The 20,406-nt window shown below is 48.7% G+C and overlaps 1 protein-coding gene across 4 annotated transcripts; it reads left to right on the forward strand.

The window, feature by feature from the left end:
* The first annotated feature begins 386 nt into the window (after window positions 1-386).
* Window positions 387-20,107, forward strand: LOC138764701 (zinc finger protein 135-like). 4 transcript variants are annotated; one of them, XM_069940946.1, is made up of 4 exons: window positions 401-576; window positions 1,888-2,014; window positions 13,461-13,594; window positions 17,199-20,107. In XM_069940946.1, the coding sequence occupies exon 4, from the start codon at window positions 17,386-17,388 to the stop codon at window positions 18,676-18,678; it is 1,293 nt and encodes a 430-aa protein (XP_069797047.1). In that variant the 5' UTR covers window positions 401-576; window positions 1,888-2,014; window positions 13,461-13,594; window positions 17,199-17,385; the 3' UTR covers window positions 18,679-20,107. The 4 variants fall into 4 exon arrangements, with proteins under 4 accessions (XP_069797050.1, XP_069797047.1, XP_069797049.1 ...); XM_069940948.1 differs by having other exon boundaries at window positions 574-647; XM_069940947.1 differs by lacking the exon at window positions 401-576 and adding an exon at window positions 592-680.
* Window positions 20,108-20,406: the final 299 nt, after the last annotated feature.

A 20,406-nucleotide genomic window follows, 5' to 3' on the forward strand; every position in this document is an offset into this window, starting at 1 on the left:
CAACAAATGGTACTCGCCACCCGTCGATCTGGGGCAGGTACGCCCCCCTGATTACTCAGGAAAAGTATTGTCAGTGATAGTCACAACACAGGCATAATAGTGATTTTATACATGAACCAGTCTTTTGGCTGCCACCATCTCTCCTGAGACACCAATGCGAAGAGCGCCCAGAGAGATAGGACTTGTCCCTGGCCGCTGCGTCCCCCATACAGGATGGAAATGGGACACATGTTATTGAGGAATGGCCACAGCGGTGCCCTTGTCTGACTGCTGTTCTTCCCCTTCCTGACTGTCGCTCAGACTGTCACCCCTTCCTCGCTGCATTGTTCCATCTTGTTCCCAGTTGGAATTAATACTTCGCTTCCCGTTGCAGATTTAACGAGGAATGTCTCTGTGAAGCCCAAACTCGAGTTGCCCCGGGCCGCTCCTCTCTGATTGACAGCTCAATCCGTCTCTTCCCGGGTCGCGGCCGCCCTGCCGCTGGCAGAGGAGTGCGCGCTGACGTCATAGAGACACATAGCGTCATGAGCGCCGTTCCCTCAGTGACGGGCCGGCCCACTGAGGCTGGTCGTGGAGGTGAGATTTCCCGTGGGCTCTGCGGGCCCGGAGTGGGCGGGTGTCCGCGTTCTCGGGACCCGGGGAGGGGGGTGAGTGCCATGTTCTCGGGGCCTGGGGAGCAGGTAAGTTCAGTGTTCTGGGGGCGCAGGCCCGGCCTTGGTTTGAGCCGCGCTGCCGGGGGTTCAGTGCGGCCTTTGGCGATCAGCGGCTTCGGGGAGGGGGGGCGAGCGGCACAAAGGTCCGGGCTGGGGCGAGTCCGGCAGGGAGTGAGGGCAGCATCCAGGTGCAATGGAAGCTGTTCAGTGGGCAGCACAGACAGCGACAAGTGAAGCAGCGAGGAGGGTGTGAGGGGCCAAACTGGCTGCAAACATGTCCTGGTCATGGCACCGGGAGAGGTTGTGTCATGAGGAGGGACTGCATTCCCTGAACTGTTGGAGGGTGACGGTGACCTTTAGGGGGAGGGGGGATCCCAATAAACAGTGAATAGTGATGACAGTTGCCCCAGTGTTGGGGAGATCATGGACAAACAAGGGGCAACTTTGCCCAGAGAGGGTGGTGTGGATCTGACAGGAGCTGCCAGGGGAAAATGCAAAGGTAATAAGATATATAAATAGGCACATGGATGGGAAAGGTTCAGAGGTTCCTGGTCCAAACACACACAACTGGGACTGGCTCAGGTAGGCATCTTGGTTGGAATGAATTGGGCTGCAGGGTCTGTTTCTGTGCTGTCTGTCTCTGGGATTCCACCACTATGAAGGGAGACATGGGTGGGAAAGAAGGTAGTCAGATCCTCCCCTTTGTTATCGGGGCAAAGTGGAGAAAATCAGTGAGGTTCTGGGGCATTGATCAAAGGGTGGTTGGAGCATAGCTGTCCTGGAATTGAAGTGTTGGGTCTGGTCCTAATCTCAGCCTGAGGATACAGGGCCGTGGGGTTTATACCCCACACTGGGATCTGATCCCATGGGCTGGGAAGGGAAGCATTGACTCATCTTCAGCTGAACTGTAAGGATCAATCTGGAGAAACGATTCCCTCTAGTTGGTGATTCCAAGATCAACCGACAGGGACTTGCATCTAGAGGTAGGGGCAGACCAGTCTGGAAAAACTCAGGGCAGGTCGCACAGCATCTCCAGGGAGAGAAGCAGGGTTTCAGATACATGTCTTAACTCTGTTTCCCTCTTCACAGACATTGCCTGCAATTGCAGGTTTTTTATTTTTCATCTAAATATCAGAGCTGAGGTTAAGATCTGAACTGAAGTGGAGTCAGTCTGCACTTGCAGGAATTTAGAATGATGAGAGGTGATCTAATCGGCTTCTCTTGTGCTTTGCAGATGTGGAGAGGTGGCGATTATATCAATTAGTCTTTGCTCTCTGCCATTCCCATGTGGATCTGTGACCTGACTGCCCCTCCACTGTGGACCCCAGTGATTGCTCTTTCTGCCTGCTGGGCACTGAACAGTGAGTATCTGTCATGGCCTCACTCCTCCAGCTCCCTTCCTCTATATTAGCATTCCCATGTTGGTGTTCACATCCTGCCTTGGAGCTCATCCCCTCAACCTCCCCAGTCTTGTGACCTTCTGAAATCTCTCCTCCCTGATCTGTGACCCCAGTTTGCATTCTTTTTATTTCTCCTTTTGGATTAGAGCCTGTGAGCAGTTGTGTTCTGCAGGGATTGGTGTTGTGTCCTCTATTGATTAATTAATGACTTCCATGAGAATGTAGGGGACAGGATCAATAAGTTTGCAGAAAATGTCACAGTGGACAGTGAAGTCTCAAGTGTCAACAGGATAGAAATTTACTGAGAATGTGAGCAAAGGAATGGCAGATGGTATTAAACTCAGACGTGCAAAATTATGCATTTTGTGAATTTAAATCAGAGCTGGGGTGTTGTGGAACATAGAGACCTTGGAATGCAAGTTCACATTTCCCTGAAAGTGGTGACACAAGGGGATACGGTGGGGAAGAAGGTGAATGGCATACTTGCCTTCAGCTAAATCAATGTGTGGAGAAATTGGAATGTGCTCTTCCAGTTGTACAAACTACTGGTTGGTCCACTGGTCCACACTTGGAGTGTGATGTGCAATTCTGGTTGACACACTGCATCTAATTGGGCAGTGTGCTGAAAAGATTCACCAAGTGATGCCTGGATTGGAGGGCCTGGGTTATGAAGAGGAATTGGATCAGATTTTCCTGGTTACCCAAGAGGGAAGGAGACTGAGTAGGTTTGGGGGTTGGGGGGGGGGGGGAAGGGGGAAGAAATGCAAGGGGGGATATAAAATAATGAGAGATACAGATGGGGTTGACAGACAGGGTTTTGTTTCCCATGGGGGGGAGTGTGTAAAACTGGAGGGAATCGGTTAAAGGTGAGAGGGAGGAGGTTTAAAGGGAAACTGAGGGATAAATGTTTCTCACAAAGCAGTTGGTGTCCAGGATAAGTGTGGATCAGGTTGATGATCAGCACAGATGTAATGGGCCAAAGGGTTTGTTTCTCAACTCTACAACTCTCTGACGATGAGACTCCACCCCTGCCTGCAGTTGCTTTGGTGGCTGGGATCCTCAGCTTTGAGCTTGCCTCACAAAACTCCTTGGTCTTTGAGATGTCCTTGCACCCTCCCACTTTAACCAAACTGTCGGTCATCTCCCTGACTATTCTCCACAATGGTTTCCCAATTCCACCCACAATTGGATGGGCACTGACACAGTCCTGTGTCCACTCATCACCACAGAAACAGAAGCAGGAGTTTTCCTCCTGTGCCCTCAGATCTGCCTCACCATTCAGTGGAATCATTGCTGATCTGCCCCAGGACTGACCTCCTCTTCCCTGTCATTTCCACTTCACTCACATTTCTCGATCATTCACAACATGATCATCCCTCTCTCCAAATCCCTCTGTGATCTGTCCTTCCCAACCCACAAGGATAGAACATTCCAGAGATTTACCTGCCCCTCCCCTGTGCTGAAGTTGAATCATTCCGTGTCCTTGAAGGACTATGGTTTGTTTCTCCTTGTCGTATCTCTCTGCTGTACAGTACTGGAGCTGGACTGGGCAGTGCAGTTGTGTCCCAAGCTGGGTTGTACAAGTCTGTGTCGTTTCCCCCCCACCCCCCACTCCAGTGTGGGGTTGACTGGTCCAGAGTTGTCAGTCCACAGTGGGATTAGAGTGGTCTGTGACTTCACACTGCAGTGCTGGGCTTGTTCATGTCTTTCTCTGTCCTGCAAGGAGTTGCTGCTATAAATCAGTATCCCTACAGTGCAGTCCTGGGGCTGCTGAGGTCAGGATCCGTGCATTGTAATGCTTTGTTGTCCAGGGTTGTGTGTTCTATTGGTTTGTGCCCTCACAGGACAGTGCAGGGGTCAGAATCAGAAATGTCAAAAAAGTCTTTGCTGTGCAGCAGCATCACAGGTACAAATACTGCTATAAATTACACTTAAAAATAAATACATTTAATACTAAAAGAAGAGAAAGTGAGGTAGTGTCTGTGGTTCATTGTCCATTCAGAAATCTGATGACCAAGGGGAAGGAGCTGGATGCGTGTCTTCAGGGACCTGTACCTCCTTCCTGATGGAAACAGTGAAAAGGGCATGGCCTGCGTGGTGAGGGTCCTTGAGGATAGAGGCTGCTGTCTTAAGACACTGTCTCTTGTGGATATCCTCGATAGAGTGAAGACTGATGCCCATGATGGTGCTGGCTGAGTTCACAACTCTTTGTACACTTCCTCGTTGCCTTCTGTGATTCTGCCGACGACTGTAGTGTCATCGGTTAATTTGTAGATGGCATTTGAATTGTCTCTAGTCCCACGTACATGTGTGTTGAGTGAGTAGAGCAGTGGGCAAGCACCCTTGAGGTGCACCTGTGTTGATTGTCAGTGAGGAGGATATGTTGTTTCTGATTTATACAGACTTCTGATGAGGAAATCAAGGATCCAGTTGCGGGGGGAGGGGGAGTGTAGAGTCCCAGGGTTTGGAGCTTGTTGACCAATACTGAGGGTATGGTGGTGTTGAAAGCTGAGCTGTATACTATGTGGTGATAGGCGATGACCTCTGAGTTTCTCCAGCACTTTTGTGAGTTGCACTACAATCACAGCAACAGCAGACTTTCCAGTTTAACCACGTTGCAGTGCATGTTGTTTTTCCAAAGTAAGGCAGATGGAGCAGTTTCCGGAGCACCCGGCATTGTGGGTAATGTTGAAGCCATCGCCCTCTTGCAGAACAGCAGAGACCAAGAGCTTGTTAAATGTCCTCCACAACAATAGGGAAAAAAAGCAGAACCTGTTCAAAATTATTGTCGTGGGAATCCAGTGGCAGAGATAGGGGTTGTTTTGTGAGCAGACCAGTGGACACCTCAGGATGGCAGCGCTACTGCAACTGCTGTTGATGGTACAGATCCGGGAGGAGCAGGAACAGCAGAATCAGAATTTATTATCTTGAAATTCAGTGTTTTGCAGCAGCGTCACAGTGCAAACATTCATATTATAACCACCTTACAACATTACTATAAATAAAGAAATGTATAGCAGTGCACGAAAAGTTAGGCAGGGTCTTTGGTTCATTGATTAATCAGGAATCTGATGGTAGCGGGAAAGAAGCTGTCGTTGTGCCATTGAATACTCACCTTTATGCTCCTGTATCCTTTTCCCGATGGTAGCAGAGTGAAGAGGGCATGGCTTGGATTGTGGGGGTCTTGAGGGTAGAGGCTGGTTTTTAAGAGATCACCTCATGTAGATGTCCTCAGTGGAGTGAAATCTGATGCCTCTAATGTCATAGGCTGAGTTAACAACCTTCTGGAGTTTATTCTTGTCTGAGAGTTGAGGTGACCATACCAGTCAGTTACGCATCTGTTAGCATTCCTCCACGGAGTCCAACTGCCGGGTGTTTCCATCAATGGCTCTGCAAGTTTCAACTGCCCGTAGAATGGGGCTGGCAGCAGTTTTACTGAACATCAAAGATCCACAGAATGGGTTCCCTGGATGGCCATGCCCTTGGTTCAACAGCCTAGACATCGAGTGTTATGGACTCAGAGGAAGAAGTGGAACAATGCAGGTCACCAGAGTGGAAGAACAAGTCTCGGACAAGGTCCTGCAGGGAACCACAGCATCAGTGCAGCACGCGGCTTCACGGTGCAAGGCCTCACACCAGGATGCCAGGTGGAGACCAGTTTTCTGGATACAGATGGGGAGATAATAAAAATGTCTATTGTAATTTACAATGTACAAATGCTCTGAAATTTGTATTTGCCGCAGACAAACAGAGACTTCATAATGAAACCATAGTATACAGTGAATTACATTTAAAAAAAAGCTACTGCACAATATAGGCCCTTCAGCCCACAGTGTTGTGCCGGTAAAATTGACTAGAATATCCCCACTGCATAATCTTCCATTTTAAGTTCCATGTAAGTGAAAAGAGATAATATTTACAGTTACTATTGAACAGGAAAATGGCATTAAAATGGTGCAGAACACAGTGTCTGGGTCAGGAGTAAGACATGCTGAGCACTGGAGCACCTCTGGGCTGTGTGCTCAGCTTCATCCTGTTCACGTTACTGACCCACGACTGCATCGCCAGATCCAGTTCCAACAGAGTAATCAAGTTTGCAGATGACGTTTTGTTTAAGGTTTTTGAAAGATTCAGGATGGAACGGGTATTTTCAAATTGGGTTAGAGCCTTGTATGATGAACTTAAGGCTAAAGTTGTAAAAAATGGGCAGGTTTCAGATAACCAAATCTAATAGACAAGAATGTCCATTATCATCTGCTCTTATTATTTTAACAATAGAGCCACTTGCAGAATTGATTCAATCTGATCCTGATATTAAAGGATTTAAAGTTATTCAAGAGGAATATAAAACTAATTTATTTGCTGATGATGTTTTGATCTACTTGACAGAACCAATAGGTTTGTTATGTAAATTATATTTAACACTGTGTGGTGGCTCACCACAAGGCAGGCGAATCGGCCCCACTTGTAAGCCACGCGGCGGGGCAGCCGGCCAAAATGGCGCTGTCAGGGGTTTCCCTTCCTTCCAGCTCGGGGCACAGAAACCCGCGCTTGGGGACCACGTGACCAGCGCCCTCCACCGCAGTTCTCAGCCAGGTCCGGGCTGGGAGTATAAGTGCAGCCCAGCAGCCTGAAATAAAGAAGTCTGCTCACTGAGCGTGTGTTATTGCAGGAGCAGTGTAGCCGCCGCTACAATTGGTGACCCCTGACTTGTTCAAACGTCTTTGAACCCATCATGAGTGAGCCTGGGATCAGCGCTATAGCCATGAAACTACCTGAATTCTGGGTTCAGGAACCGGAGACCTGGTTCGGCCATATGGAGGTACAGTTTCACCTCCGCCAGATTTCGTCCGACACGACCAAATTCTACCATGTGGTTGCTGTCGTGGACCAGGCCACTGCCAGACGCATGGTGCACCTTGTTCAGCACGCACCTGCCAAGGACAATTATGAGACCATCAAGCGAGTGCTTACCGGGTCCCTCGGACTATCCAGACACCAGCATACTGCTCGCGTGCTGCACCTCGACGCCCTGGGGGACAGGACCCAGATGGAATTGATGGACGAGATGCTCGTTTTCATGGGTGAGCACACTAACTGCCCACTTTTTAAGCGCATCTTCCTCGAACATGTGCTCGGGGATATCTGCCTGCTGCTGGTTCAGGAGAGCTTCACTGACCCGAGGAAGGTCACCCAGAAGGCATGATTCTCGGAAGGTTCAGTGGTCCAGCAGGTCATGAGGCACGGGCACGACTATGCCAAGCCCGCCCCTAGTGCTGCGGTAGAGCACCCGGCCCTTGTAGCGGCCCCCAAGAGCATAACCAAGGCCACAGCATCTGCTTCAGACCTCTGCAGACCCAGACCCAGCGCTGGGGAGCCAAGGCTCAGAAGTGTTGCCAGCCCTGCTCGTTCCTGGAAAACGACCAGGCTGGCCGCTGTTAATGGCTGTGGCGGCTGGCCAAGGACACATCCTTCTCCATCTGTGGGACTCAGTCAGCGGCTGACGGTTCCTTGTTGACACTGGACCCCAGATCAGCGTCATACCGGCCACAGCCATTGAATCCAGGAACCGACCTCGTTGACCTCCCCTCTGTGCGGCCAGCGCAACAGCAATCCGGACGTATGGAGACAAGACAATCAACTTCCAGATCGGCCAACAGAATTTCATGTGGAGGTTCACCATCTCGTCCCTCCCGACTGCCATCCTGGGTGCAGACTTCCTCCTCGCACACGGGCTTCTGGTGGACTTTCGATGTAGGCACCTGGTGGACGCATCGATGCCTCCCACTCGGAGCAACATCAGATGGCCATGATCAGCACATCCAGAGACAAGTTCCATCAGATCCTGGACAAGTTCCCGACAGTCCTCAAGCCACAGTTCTCCATTACCTCGCCATGCCACGGTGTGTTCCACCACATCCCCACTGAAGGCCTGCCGGTTCAAGCCAAGGCATGCCGTCTCCCGCCTGACAAGCTCCAGGTAGCGAAGGAGGAGTTTTCGCAACTGTTGGAGCTGGGGATCATTCGGCGATCTGACAGCCCATGGGCCTCACCGCTCCACCTGGTCTCGAAAGCCTCCGGTGGCTGGCATCCCTGCGGAGACTATTGACGGCTCAACGAGGCAACCGTTCCTGACTGTTACCACATCCCTCACATCCAGGACTTTACGGCCAACCTGCACGGCGCGAGGGTCTTCTCCAAGGTTGACCTGGTGCGCGGATATCACCAGATCCCGGTGCACCCTGAGGATATACCCAAGATGGCCATCATCAACCCCTTTGGCCTGTTCGAAATACTGCATGTAATGGAGGATTTAGACCAGCTTATTTATGCAAGAAGGGATGCAGTTGCATCAGAAGACAATCGAAATTACACTGTGGGGCCCAGGGATGCATATGAATTAGTAGACATTATCCAACTTCCACCATGAGGCCAAGAGATGCAGTTGTCTTTTGTTGGTCGCAGACTGTCAGGAGACCTTGAAGATAATTAAATCATTTGTTCAAAGAGATAAGATCTGAAGTAAACAATTTTTGGGTAATATAAGCCATGGTCCCACTGCTGAAGTTTGAGACTCTCCAAGAGGTGGCAACATCTCTCAACAAGAAGAAGAACTTCAAGATTCCAAACCGACATCCCAGTCCGGGGAGGTGGAGAAGCTGCTACCGGCGCCCAGACAACCTACTACAAGTGTGTGGTCATCACCTCGCTTTGGCAGTTGGGACCAGTCCAGGCATTGATAAGTATAATTGGGAATGGCTTGCATGTTGCAGTGTGAATTCAGCTTTAGATTTAGTAATAAAAACTTGTATAAACTGAACTGCTCTCGGTCTATTTTCTTTCGGTAGCTCGAACACTGTGACCAATCTAAAACGAACAAAGTGAGAGGTACAAGTTTACCCAAGACACTGCACATGCTGTTTGGGCTCAAGAACGCCACTCAGACCTTCCAGCGCCTCATGGACTCTGTGGGCAGGGACTTGGATTTCGTCTATTTATTTGAATGACATCCTTGTCGCCAGCAAGGACAGGGCGCAACACAAGGCCCACCTACGTGTCCTTTTTTCCCGGCTGGCCGACTTCGGCCTTACCATCAACCCGGCCAAGTGCCAGTTCAGGAAAGAGTCCATGCAGTTCCTCGGCCATACCATCACGGCCGAAGGAGCCATGCCTGCCGCTGTGAAGGTTGCCGCCATCAGGGAGTTCCCACATCCGAACAGCCTCAAGGGGCTGCAGGAGTTCGCGGGTATGGTCAACTTTTACAACCGCTTCATCCCGGGAGCTGCGCACATCATGCAGCCGCTGTTCGCCTACATCGCAGCCAAGCACAAGACACTCGCTTGGAACCCAGAAGCCAGCACCGCATTTGAGGACACCAAGGACGCCCTTGCGAGGGCCGCCATGCTCGCCCACCCACACACCGACCTGCATATGGCGCTCTTTATTGATGCCTCTGCCACAGCCGTCAGTGCCGTCCTAGAGCAGCAGGTGAATGGGCATTGGAAGCCGCTGGCATTCTTCAGCTGCCTGCTCCACCCGCCGGAACGCAAGTATAGTGCCTTCGACCGGGACCAATGCCTGAAGAGGGCGCACAAAATCAATGACCCGGTGCGGACTCGAAAGGCCATCATGGCCTGTTTCCGCTCCATAAATGGTTATGGTTATATGGACTGCGAGTTACTTGGCATTTACCTGGCGGTGTGGCATTTTCACTACTTTTTGGAGGGGAGGACTTTTACCATCTTCACCGACCACAATCCATAAACCCCTCACCCTGGTCGGCCTGCTAGCAGTGCCACCTTTCCTTTGTGTCGGAATTTACCACCGACATTCGGCACAAGCGGGGAAGGACAATGTGGTTGCCGATGCACTCTTGCGACTGGCCATCTGTGTGCTGACGCCTAGCTTCGACTTCGACCAGCTCACCCGGGACCAGGAAGCTGATGAAGAGATGAGGGCCTTCAAGACTGCCATCAGGAGCCTGTGGTTCCGAGACCTCCCGACTCCGAGCGGCGAAGGCACCATCCTGTGTGATATCTCCTTGAGCACCCCGTGGCCAATGATTCTGCAGCAGTGGTGCAGGCAAGTCTTCTGTCACATCCACGACCTTTCACATCCGTCCATCAGGTCCACGGACCGGATGGTGGCAGAATGGTTCGTATGGCATGGGCTGCGGAAGCAGATCGCAGGCTGGGCCAGAACATGCACCCATTGCCAGACATCCGTGGTGCACAGGCACACCAGTGTGCCTGTACAGGAGTTCGAGCATGTCCGGGAATGGTTCAGCCACATTCACGTTGACATCATCAGACCTTTACCCGTTTCCCGGGGCAACCGTTACCTCTTTACAATGGTGGACCGTACTACTCGCTGGCCAAGGTGATCCCGATGCCATATGCCTCCACCGACTCCTGCTCCTGAGCCCTGTTGCATGGTTGGGTTGCCCGGTTCGGCGTCCTGGCTCACCTCACCAGCGATCGGGGCGCCCAGTTCACACCTGCGCTCTGGGCACAGCTCGCCAACAGGTTGGGGATACAACTTCACTGCACCACAGCCTACCACCCGCAGGCCAATGGACTGGTCAAACATTTGCAACACCACCTTGAGTCGGCGCTCATGGTCCGCCTCACCGGTCCCAACTGGACAGACGAACTGCCTTAGGTGCTCCTGGGCATCCGCTCCACTCCCAAGGAAGATCTTCAGGCATCATCAGCTGAGCTGGTCTAGGTGTGCCGCTGGCACTACCTGGTGAGTTCGTCAATGCACCTCCTAATCCTCAGCGGTCGCCGCACAAACTACTTCCTCCTCTGGGCACGCTTGGACTCCTTCAAACCTCCACTGCCGCCCAGGCATGGCACCTGCCCGTCTCATGTTCCTGGTGAGCTGCTTTCAGTGGAGTTCATTTTTGTTCGGTGGGGCCCCACCGCGACACCTCTGCAGCGACCGTAGGAGGGGCCATACAGGGTGATACAGCGTTCCAGCTCAATGTTTACACTGAACTTGGGTGGCAGACATGAACTGTTTACCATGGACAGGCTGAAGCCAGCGCACCTCGATCCCACTGAGCTCGTGGTCGTTGCCCAGCCCAAGAAGCGAGGCTGCCTGGCAAAAAAGGACATTGGCACCAGTTCTGGGGGGGGGGGTGCCTGTGTGGCGGCTTATCACAAGGCAGGTGAACCGGCCCCCTTGTAAGGCACGCAGCGGGGCAGCAGGCCAAATGGGGCCGTCAGGGGTTTCCCTTCCTTCCAGCTCAGGACTCATAAACCCACGCTTGGGGACCACGTGACGCCTGGATGACGTCAGCACCCTCCAGCATGATTCTTAGCCAGGTCCGGGCTGGGAGTATCAGTGCAGCCCAGCAGCTTGCAATAAACTAGTCTGCTCACTGAGCTCAACCCGTCTGGTTGTGTGTGTTATTGCAGGAGCAGTGTAGCCACTGCTACAACTGTAAGAATATGGGAATGTATCAGGTTATGGGTAGATAATAAATAATTTATATAAATCGATTTACTTACCTTTACTTCAGAAAATTGGAGAAGATTTGAACAAGTGGAAGATGCTGCCAATAACATTATTGGGTAGGGTTAATTGTGTTAAAATGGATATATTTCCTAGAGTACAATACATTTCAAACATTATCCATAATGGTACCACAAAGTGTTTTTCAAGAATTAAATAAATATACAAGAAACTTTCTTTGGAAGGATAAGATGTCGAGAGTTACTTTAGATAAGCCGACATGGAAGTTTGAGTTAGGAGATTTACAGTTATCAAATTTTAAAAATTATTATAAGGCAGCTCAAATGAGGTTTCTTGCTTCGTTTTTTGATGAACCAGCATGTATTAAAATAGAAATTGATAAAATAGGAGAGAGAATATAAAAAAACTGTGTATATAAATGGGAATCAAAATTAATATCTGGGGAGAGGGAAACACCTTTGTTGAAACATTTGATTAATATCTGGAATAAGGTAAACAACAAAATGGGAATGAGGAAGGTTGTCTTGCCTAAAATGCGTTTGATACAAAATTGACTTATTCCATTCTCCATGCATAATCAATTTTTAAACATTTGGTCTCGGAAAGGAGTTAAATATATAGAAGATTGTTACAAAGGAAGAAATTTAATGTCATTTGAGCAATTAAAAATAAATTAGGATATAAAATAATACTTTTTTTTATCAATTAAGAGATAAACTGGATCCAACAATGTTTATTTCTGAAATGTGATGATGTAGAAATGTTAATTTGCAATAAAGAAATAAAGACATATAAAGAAATTTATTTCAGCTATGTATTCTTTATTGCAGAAGGGAACTCTCAAACAGGAGATACATAGGTCCAGAGAGCGATGGGAGATGGATTTAAATATTAACATTGATGAACAAAATTGGTCAGAGTTATGTCGAGATAGTGTGACAAACACTATAAATGTTAGATTCAGATTAGTTCAATATAATTTTTTACCTCAATTATATATCACACCACAGAAGTTAAATAGATTGAAATCCGATTTATCAGACCAGTGTTTTAGATGTGGCCAGGAGAGAGGCACTTTTTTTACATTCTACTTGGTCCTGCCCTAAAGTGAGACCCTTTTGGATAAATTTGGTAACTTTTACAGGAATTAAATTTCCACAAAACCCCAATGTTATTTTTATTAGGTAAAATTGAAGGGATAAGACCAAAATTAAAATCAGATACCCATTTAGGTTGGAACAATGGAATGCAGAAATGCATAGCTATGTTCCTCTTGAGAAGATTACATAATCTGAGAAATAAATGTGATGTATTTTTGAAAATTTGACCTGTATTTACAAATTTCAAGAATTAATTTATATTTGTTTTCCCTAAAATCCAAAATATCGTTAACCTCCTTGAAGTATTAAAAGATACAACTGGTCAGAGACTTGTGGTGAGGGATATCCTTTAGCAACCAGGTTTCTAATCTTGTTTTTCTTTTCTTTATTTCTCTTTTTCTATGCTTTTTCTTATTTCTTTCTTTTTCTTTCTTGGGGGTTTTGATAAGGGGGGAGGGGGTTGGGGTTCTATACCATCATGTATAATGGACTCAATATTAATATTTGATTATTGTATTTTGTATTTGGCTATGATCACATGTATGAAAATTTTTTAAAATAAAATAATAAAAATAAAAGTTTGCAGATGACACAACAGTAGTTGGCCTCATCAGCAACAACAATGAGATGTACTCCAGAGAAGAGATGGAAAATCTCATGAACCTGATTCTCACTGAGAGCATCCTGGTTGGTTGCATCATAGTGTAGTATGGTTCTGTAGACTATTGGATTGGTGGTCAATCCACAGGATCATAGGAGTGGCAGAGAGATTCACTGGAGTTTTCTTCCTGCCCCACCCCCCCAATCCCATCGACATAATCTCCTAGGATCATTGTTTGAAGAGAGTGCGAAAAAAAAGCCATCCCACTCCACACAGCATCTTTCAGCTATTCCCGTTTGGAAAGAAATGCAGGAGTATCCGAGCTGGAAACATCAGATTGAGAAACAGCTTCTTCCCATGGTCAGTAAGAATACTGAATAAACTAGCCCTCTGAGACTTTACTATTTATTAAACAATGTTTTTATGTATGTACTGCATATATATCGCTTGTCTGTATGTGTGTAATGTCTGGTTGTGTGTGTCTTTGTTTTTGCACTGAGGACCAGAGAATGCTGTTTCATTGGGTTGTACTTATAAAATCGGATGATAATAAACTTGAACTTGAAGCTGCTGGCCCACAGTGATATTACCCACAGTGCTTTTACCCACAGTGCATTGGGAGTCAGAAACCTTGCTCTGCTCCGCCTTAAATAAACAGATTCCAATGCATGCTGTGTGCCTGCCTTCAGGAGATCACAATTAGCTTCTCCTCCCCACCAATGGCTGTGCACTCCATCCCCTCAACAATGATGCAATTGGTTGTCCCTACTGCTGGGTGCTTCATCCCCTCCAAACCCTCTCCGTGATACCCAATCAATGAATCCTCACTTACACTGGTCAAAGCAACTGTCAATCAAAGTGTGAAACAAAGTCTGGAGATGTGATTAGTAAATACACAAAAGATCTGGAGAAACTAAGCAGGTGCCACAGCATCCAGAGGAGGCAAAGATACATGATCAACGTTTGGGACCTGGGTATGAGTAAAAAACAGGTAGATGTCTGAATAAAAAGGTTGGAGGGAGGAGGGAAGAGGGGGTAGGGGGAGGAGCAAAGGACAACAGCCAAGAAGCCAGTGATGGACATGGAGAGCAGGGCAGGGGAGAAAAGCTGAGAATTGGGCTAGGGAGGGGCTTCGCTCTGTGAATGCAGAACTGGAAGGAGACAGAGGGGTAGGAAAAGAGAGAGAGAGACAGGGGGCGGGGACAGGAGGATGCCATCTGGTTGAACGATGCCTAGATGGAATATTCTTCCAATCCGGGTGGCTTTGGTTTGGCAGTGCATAAAGCCATGGATAAACATGTCAGTGTGAGAATGGTGTGTAGTTTTCAAACTACAATTGGGGCCTGGGGTCCACTTCTACAGCATTCCCAGGCAGCTGATGTAGACACGGACCAAACTCTATATGAAAATGTTGTCCCTCCGGTTCCTCTTAAACATCTCCCCCTACCCTCACCTCAGCTTTGTCCCCCTTCACTCACATCTCAGAGTTCCGCACACGCCATGATGCCAAACTCGTTCTGTCAGCTCCATCTCTGTGCCCACTTCTACAACCTGGTTCTACACCAACCCCACCACCCCCCCCCCCACCCATGACAGACCCCTTCTGATTTAAGCCTTCCTCCTCCTGCATGCCTTGTTTCAGCCTTCTGCCTGATCTGGACCTTTATATTTCCAACACCGCTGAGACATCAACCATCTCGACTTCGCCACCACTCTTACACATTCCAGTCTTACCCCATTAGACAAGGGTGGCATGTTGAACTGGCACACAGACCTGTATTTGTCTGAAGCCAGACGGTGACTCGAAGACACTTCTTACTTACCCCTCCAACAGGACCCCACCAAAACTCATCAAACCACTGTATCGTACACCCTCTCTGAACTCATCACTTCTGGTCATCTCCCTAACACAGCCTCCAGCCTCATTATTTCCCAACCCAGCACTGCCTGCTTCTACTTCCTCGATCCACAAACCCAGTTGTCCCAGGACCCATCGTTTCCATGTGCTCCTGCCCCACCTTCCCTGATCCTCCCCTCTCTGCCTTCCATCAGGATCTTTCCTTCTGTGACTCCCTTTATGACTCTTCCCTTCCTACCCACCACTACCTTGGCCCCTTCCCCTGCGACCATAGGAGATGATTCACTTGCGGCCACACCTGCTCCCTCACTACCACTCGGGGCCCAAAACAAGCAACACTTGTGAATTTGCAGGGGTCATCTATGGCTTCTGGAGCTCCCATTGTGGTATTGAAGTTACTAGGTGCGGACTGGGAAATCGCTTTGTTGAGCACCTCGTCATCACAATAGCGTGGATCTCCCAGTGGCCACTCATTTCAATTCCCCCTCTCATTCCCTTGGTCTCATGATCTGTCAGACTGAAACCACCTGCAAATTGGAGGAGCAGCTATTCATATTCTATCTGGACGTCCTCCAACCGGATGGTATTAACATTGACCTCCAGACAACCCCCCTCCCCTTTCCTGCAGGTCTGTCTCTCTCTATTTCCTGTTCCCTGTCTTCTTAACCTCAGCTCTGCATTTACAGAGCCAAACCTCCCTCCCCTATCAATTCTCACCTTTCCTCTGCCTTGGCCTCTTCTCCATATTTTTTCTCTGTACTCCTCCCCCTGCCATTTATTCAGACACTGCCTACTTCTGACATACTTTGAAAAGGATTCAGGCTCGAAATGTTAGTAATATATCTTTACTTTCTGTGGACGCTGTGAGACCTGCTGAGCTCCTCCAGCATTTCCGAGTTTTCACTTTGCAAAAGAAGCGCAGTCTCCCTCCCCTGCAGGGTAAACATCGTTTTCATTGCCAAATCTGAAGGGGAGAATGGGACACGTGGTGGTCATTGGCCTGAAAGTGGGTCTCAAGGGTAAAAACAGAAATGCTGGTGCATCTCAAGAGGTCTTGCGGTATCCATAGGAGGTAAGGATATATAATAGACTTTTCAGGCCTGAGGCCTTCAAGATATGAGTGAAAAGCAGGCATATGGAGAAGGGAAGAAACAGCAGGGGGAAGAGTACAGACCAACAGACATAAGGTGTGAATTGAAAACAGATGGGAGGACAGGAGAGAGGGAAGGTGAGGAAAGATGGGGGAAGGGGTATTGGCTGTGTGAAAGCAGAGCTGGGGGAAAGGAGAGTGAGATTCTGCTTTGTAGTCTGATGTTCCAACATCCAGGTCTGTGTACTCTCCCTGTATCTTGCCTGTCCCAATTACAGGCCTCTGAGCTGAGCTCTTGGATGTGGCTGAATTCCTGCCACCAGCACTGTCTTTGCAAAGGAATCCCCTTTCCTTTCCTCCCACCATTGCTGGTTGAGGAACCCTGTGCACAGTTGCGAGCGAACATGATTGACACTTAATATGTACGATGTCACATGGGGTGATTGCGGTTGAGTGACAGGTCTCTTATGCAACTGTTGGTGGGTTGGGTGATTGTGATTGGTTGAAAGTTCACTATCCTTCCAATATCACAAAGGAAAGCTGACGTGGAGATACAGTTTATGTGCACGCAATTGAGTCTCATTGGACAAAGCAGTTTCTGTGCCATTGAAGATTCTGAGTATTAATGTGGTCATCGACCTCCAAAACAAAAGCTGCCATGAGCCTTTTACATAAAAATCTGGAAGAATTCCTGCTCACCTACAGATTGTCATATTTACTTAAACATAGTTCACTGAACTAGACCCCATATAACCCAAAAGCATGAGTTCATAATCAGTTACTTGCTCCCTCATGTTTGTTGCCTCTCCTCCTTTCCATCAAAATGTATCACGCTTGTTTCTCTGTGCTAAATTTCACCCTCCATGTGTCTACCTGTCTGTGATGATCCCCCTCACAGTTCAGGACACTTCCATGGTTTGTCGTGTTGCTGGCCCTGCCTCCAGTGTGTATCGTCCTGGAACATTGGCTGCAGAGAATGTCTTGCTCCCTCTCACTCCACCATCTTCTCTTCACAGGGTTAAGAAAGCAGCAGCGTTTCCAGGCAGGATGCTTCCATGCCACATTGTGGTCTGACACTCTGACTGGATTCCTTGGGACCATAGTACCAGCCAGATTTACCAGACGATTAGGAGCGCAGGGATCACCACATGGAGAAACGCTACAACCGTTGAGTGCATGAACTGGATGAGCTGATTGGCTGACATGGAGGGTCAGGTGACCAGTGATAGGGCAGATAAAACACTCCAAAGTGAAGCGTGCGGTGATGCAGGGCTTTCTGTGCATTTGCTTGAATTGCGTCACTGTGTTCACACTGGGGAGAGACCGTTGCCCTGTTCCGAGTGTGAGGAGGGATTCACCAGCTCTGACCCACTGCTGCAACACCAGTGTGTCCCTACTAGTGGGAGCCCATTCCCCTGCTCTGACTGTGGGAAGAGCTTTCAAACCTCCAAGGAGCTGGTGGAGCACGGGTGTGTTCCCCCTGGGGAGAGTCCGTTTACCTGCCATGTGTGTGGGAAAGGGTTTGCCCAGTACTCCAGCTTCCTGCAACACCAGAACATTCACTCCGGGGACAGAGCCTTTAAATGCTCTATATGCGGGAAGGGATTCTCTCGATCCTCACACCTGTTGAGGCACCAGAGAGTTCACACCGGGGAGAAACCGTTCACCTGTTCCCTATGTGGGAAGGGGTTCTCTCAACCCTCTGGCCTCCAAGCCCACCAGTGGGTTCACACCAGGGAGAAACCGTTCACCTGCTCTCTGTGCGGGAAGGGGTTCTCTCAGGCTTCTCGCCTGCAGGCACACCAACGGGTTCACACTGGGGAGAAACCATTCGTCTGCTCCCTCTGTGGGATTGGATTCACTCAGTCCTTCAACTTGCTGAGGCACCAGAGAGTTCACACTGGTGAGAAACCATTCTCTTGCAGTGAATGCGGAAAGAGATTTGCCCATTCCTCCTATCTGCTGGGCCACTGGAGAATTCATACTGGGGAGAAGCCGTTCACCTGCTCCCAGTGTGGGATCGCATTCACCCAGTCCTCTCTCTTGCTGAGGCACCAGAGAGTTCACACTGGGGAGAAACCATTCACCTGCACACTGTGTGGGAAGGGGTTCCCTCGACCCTCCAGCCTACAGGCACATCAGCGCGTTCACACTGGGGAGAAACCATTCATCTGTTCTCTGTGTGGAAAGGGATTCACTCAGCGTTATGGATTGCAGAAACACCAACGGATTCACACTGGGGAGAGACCATTCACCTGCTCCCTCTGTGGGATTGGATTTACACAGTCCTCCTACCTGTTGAGGCACCAGAGAGTTCACACCGGGGAGAAACCGTTCACCTGCTCTCTGTGCGGGAAGAGGTTCTCTCAGCCCTCTGGCCTGCTGGCACACAAGCGGGTTCATACCAGGGAGAACTGTTCACCTGCTTGTGGTGTGGGAAGTGGTTCACTCAGCCCTTCAGCCTGCAAACTCACCAGTGGATTCACACCAGGGTGAGACCATTCTCTTGCAGCATGTGTGGGAAGGATTCAGCCAGTACCTTTCTCTGCAGGCCCATTGGAGAATTCACACTGAGGAGATATCATTCACCTGAACTCGGGAAAGAGTTCAATCACCATTCTAGTCTGTGAGGACACCAGTGAGTTCACATGGGGAGACTGAACTTTCACCATGGGCAGTCACCATCTTTTACTCTGGTAAAATGTCAAATGCTAAAGTGCACGTGTTTAAGGGAGGGAGTTCCAGGTAAATATATTACCCAGACCGGTGAGCACCTGGAACAGGCAACCAGGTGCAGTTGGTTCTTGACAGGCTCATGAATATGGAGGGAGGTGGATGATGTGCGGGAAGCAATTTTAGTTTAACTTGTATATCCCTTTCAGAACAGACATGTGGGATGAAGGGTCGATGTTTCAGAGGCCACAGGTTTAAGGATTGTTGTATTGATGGGGATTTTCCCTGTAGCTCGAGCTTCTCCCCGTCTTGCTCTCCCTACTATTTGGGCTTCTGCCCTCGTTCCCTGCTATTCTGAGTATGGAGTTCCTGCCATCTATTGCCTTCCATGGATGGTGCCTGACCTGCTGAGTTGCTCCAGAATTTTGTGTGTCGCTGCTGAGGTGAACATGGTGGTGACTTCTGACCTGGTGCCTACGAAATTGAGCTTTTATAGTGAAATCGTAAACCAGCCAGTCATTAAAGTCATTAAACTGCTGGACAAGACGTTTGAATGCACCCTTGGGTGTTTAGAATTTATTGTTTTTCAGATGATGAGGATGTGCAGATGCTGGGATCTAATGCAGGACACAAGTGCTGGAGAAACTCACACAGCATCCATAGAAAGTAAAAGACGGTTGACATTTTGGGCTTAAGCACCTTCTCCAGGAGTGCCGAAAAATGGGACAGACACCTGAATAAAAAGGTTGTGGGGGGGGAGGTGGGAAGCATCATCTTACAGCTAGATACTGGTGAGAGGTTCGATGAGAGAAGCTGAGAAGTGAAAGGACAACACAGAGGATTTCTCTCTGATAGAGAAGCCAGGGAAGGGGGTGAGAACTGGAGAAAAGGAAACAGATGAGGGAAAGAGAAACTGAAAAGGGGTTCATGGAAATTGGAAATCAGTGTTCATGCCATCTGGTTGGAGACTGTGGACACGGAATATAAGATGTTGTATTTCCAGTTTGTGGGTGGAGTCGATGATATAGTTACCAGACTATTGTTATGATGGGGATTTTCCTCACAGCTCCAACTCTCTGTGTGTTTGTATAATCTGCAGTCAGCCTGTGCACCTGTTCATTGGATTTTTCATCTAAACTGCATCACATCTCCTGGGTCACTTCCCCTTGTACTTGCTGGGCTGACTGGTACAGGCAGACCCTGTCTGACCTGTACTTTGATGGACATTGAATAAAAATGGCTGCAATTGGAAGATTTTGGCCTCATTCTTGACTTCCGAAGCACTTTCTGGTCAATGTTGTCTCCGAACCCAACAGTATATAGCTTCCTGAATGTCCTTTAAAAACATTGATCTGTGTGTGTGTGTGTGTGTGAGATTGTAATGCAGTTATTTGGTGACTTGTGGACTAATTGCACTAGGGATTTTTGTCCCCTTATTTTAATTTCTACCCAGTTTGATTCAACATTCTGCACCTCAGAAACTATATTGCTATCTCCCTAATCTCATCCTGAATTAAGAGTGCTACCTTAACTCTCGTATCTTCCTGACTA

Source organism: Narcine bancroftii, chromosome 5, assembly GCF_036971445.1.
Source record: "Narcine bancroftii isolate sNarBan1 chromosome 5, sNarBan1.hap1, whole genome shotgun sequence".
NCBI classification, from domain to species: Eukaryota; Metazoa; Chordata; class Chondrichthyes; order Torpediniformes; family Narcinidae; genus Narcine; species Narcine bancroftii.

What these genes read in the sequence shown, in the direction of transcription:
- LOC138764701 (XM_069940949.1), top strand. Translation starts at nt 17,386, where the DNA reads ATGGAGGGTCAGGTGACCAGTGATAGGGCAGATAAAACACTCCAAAGT.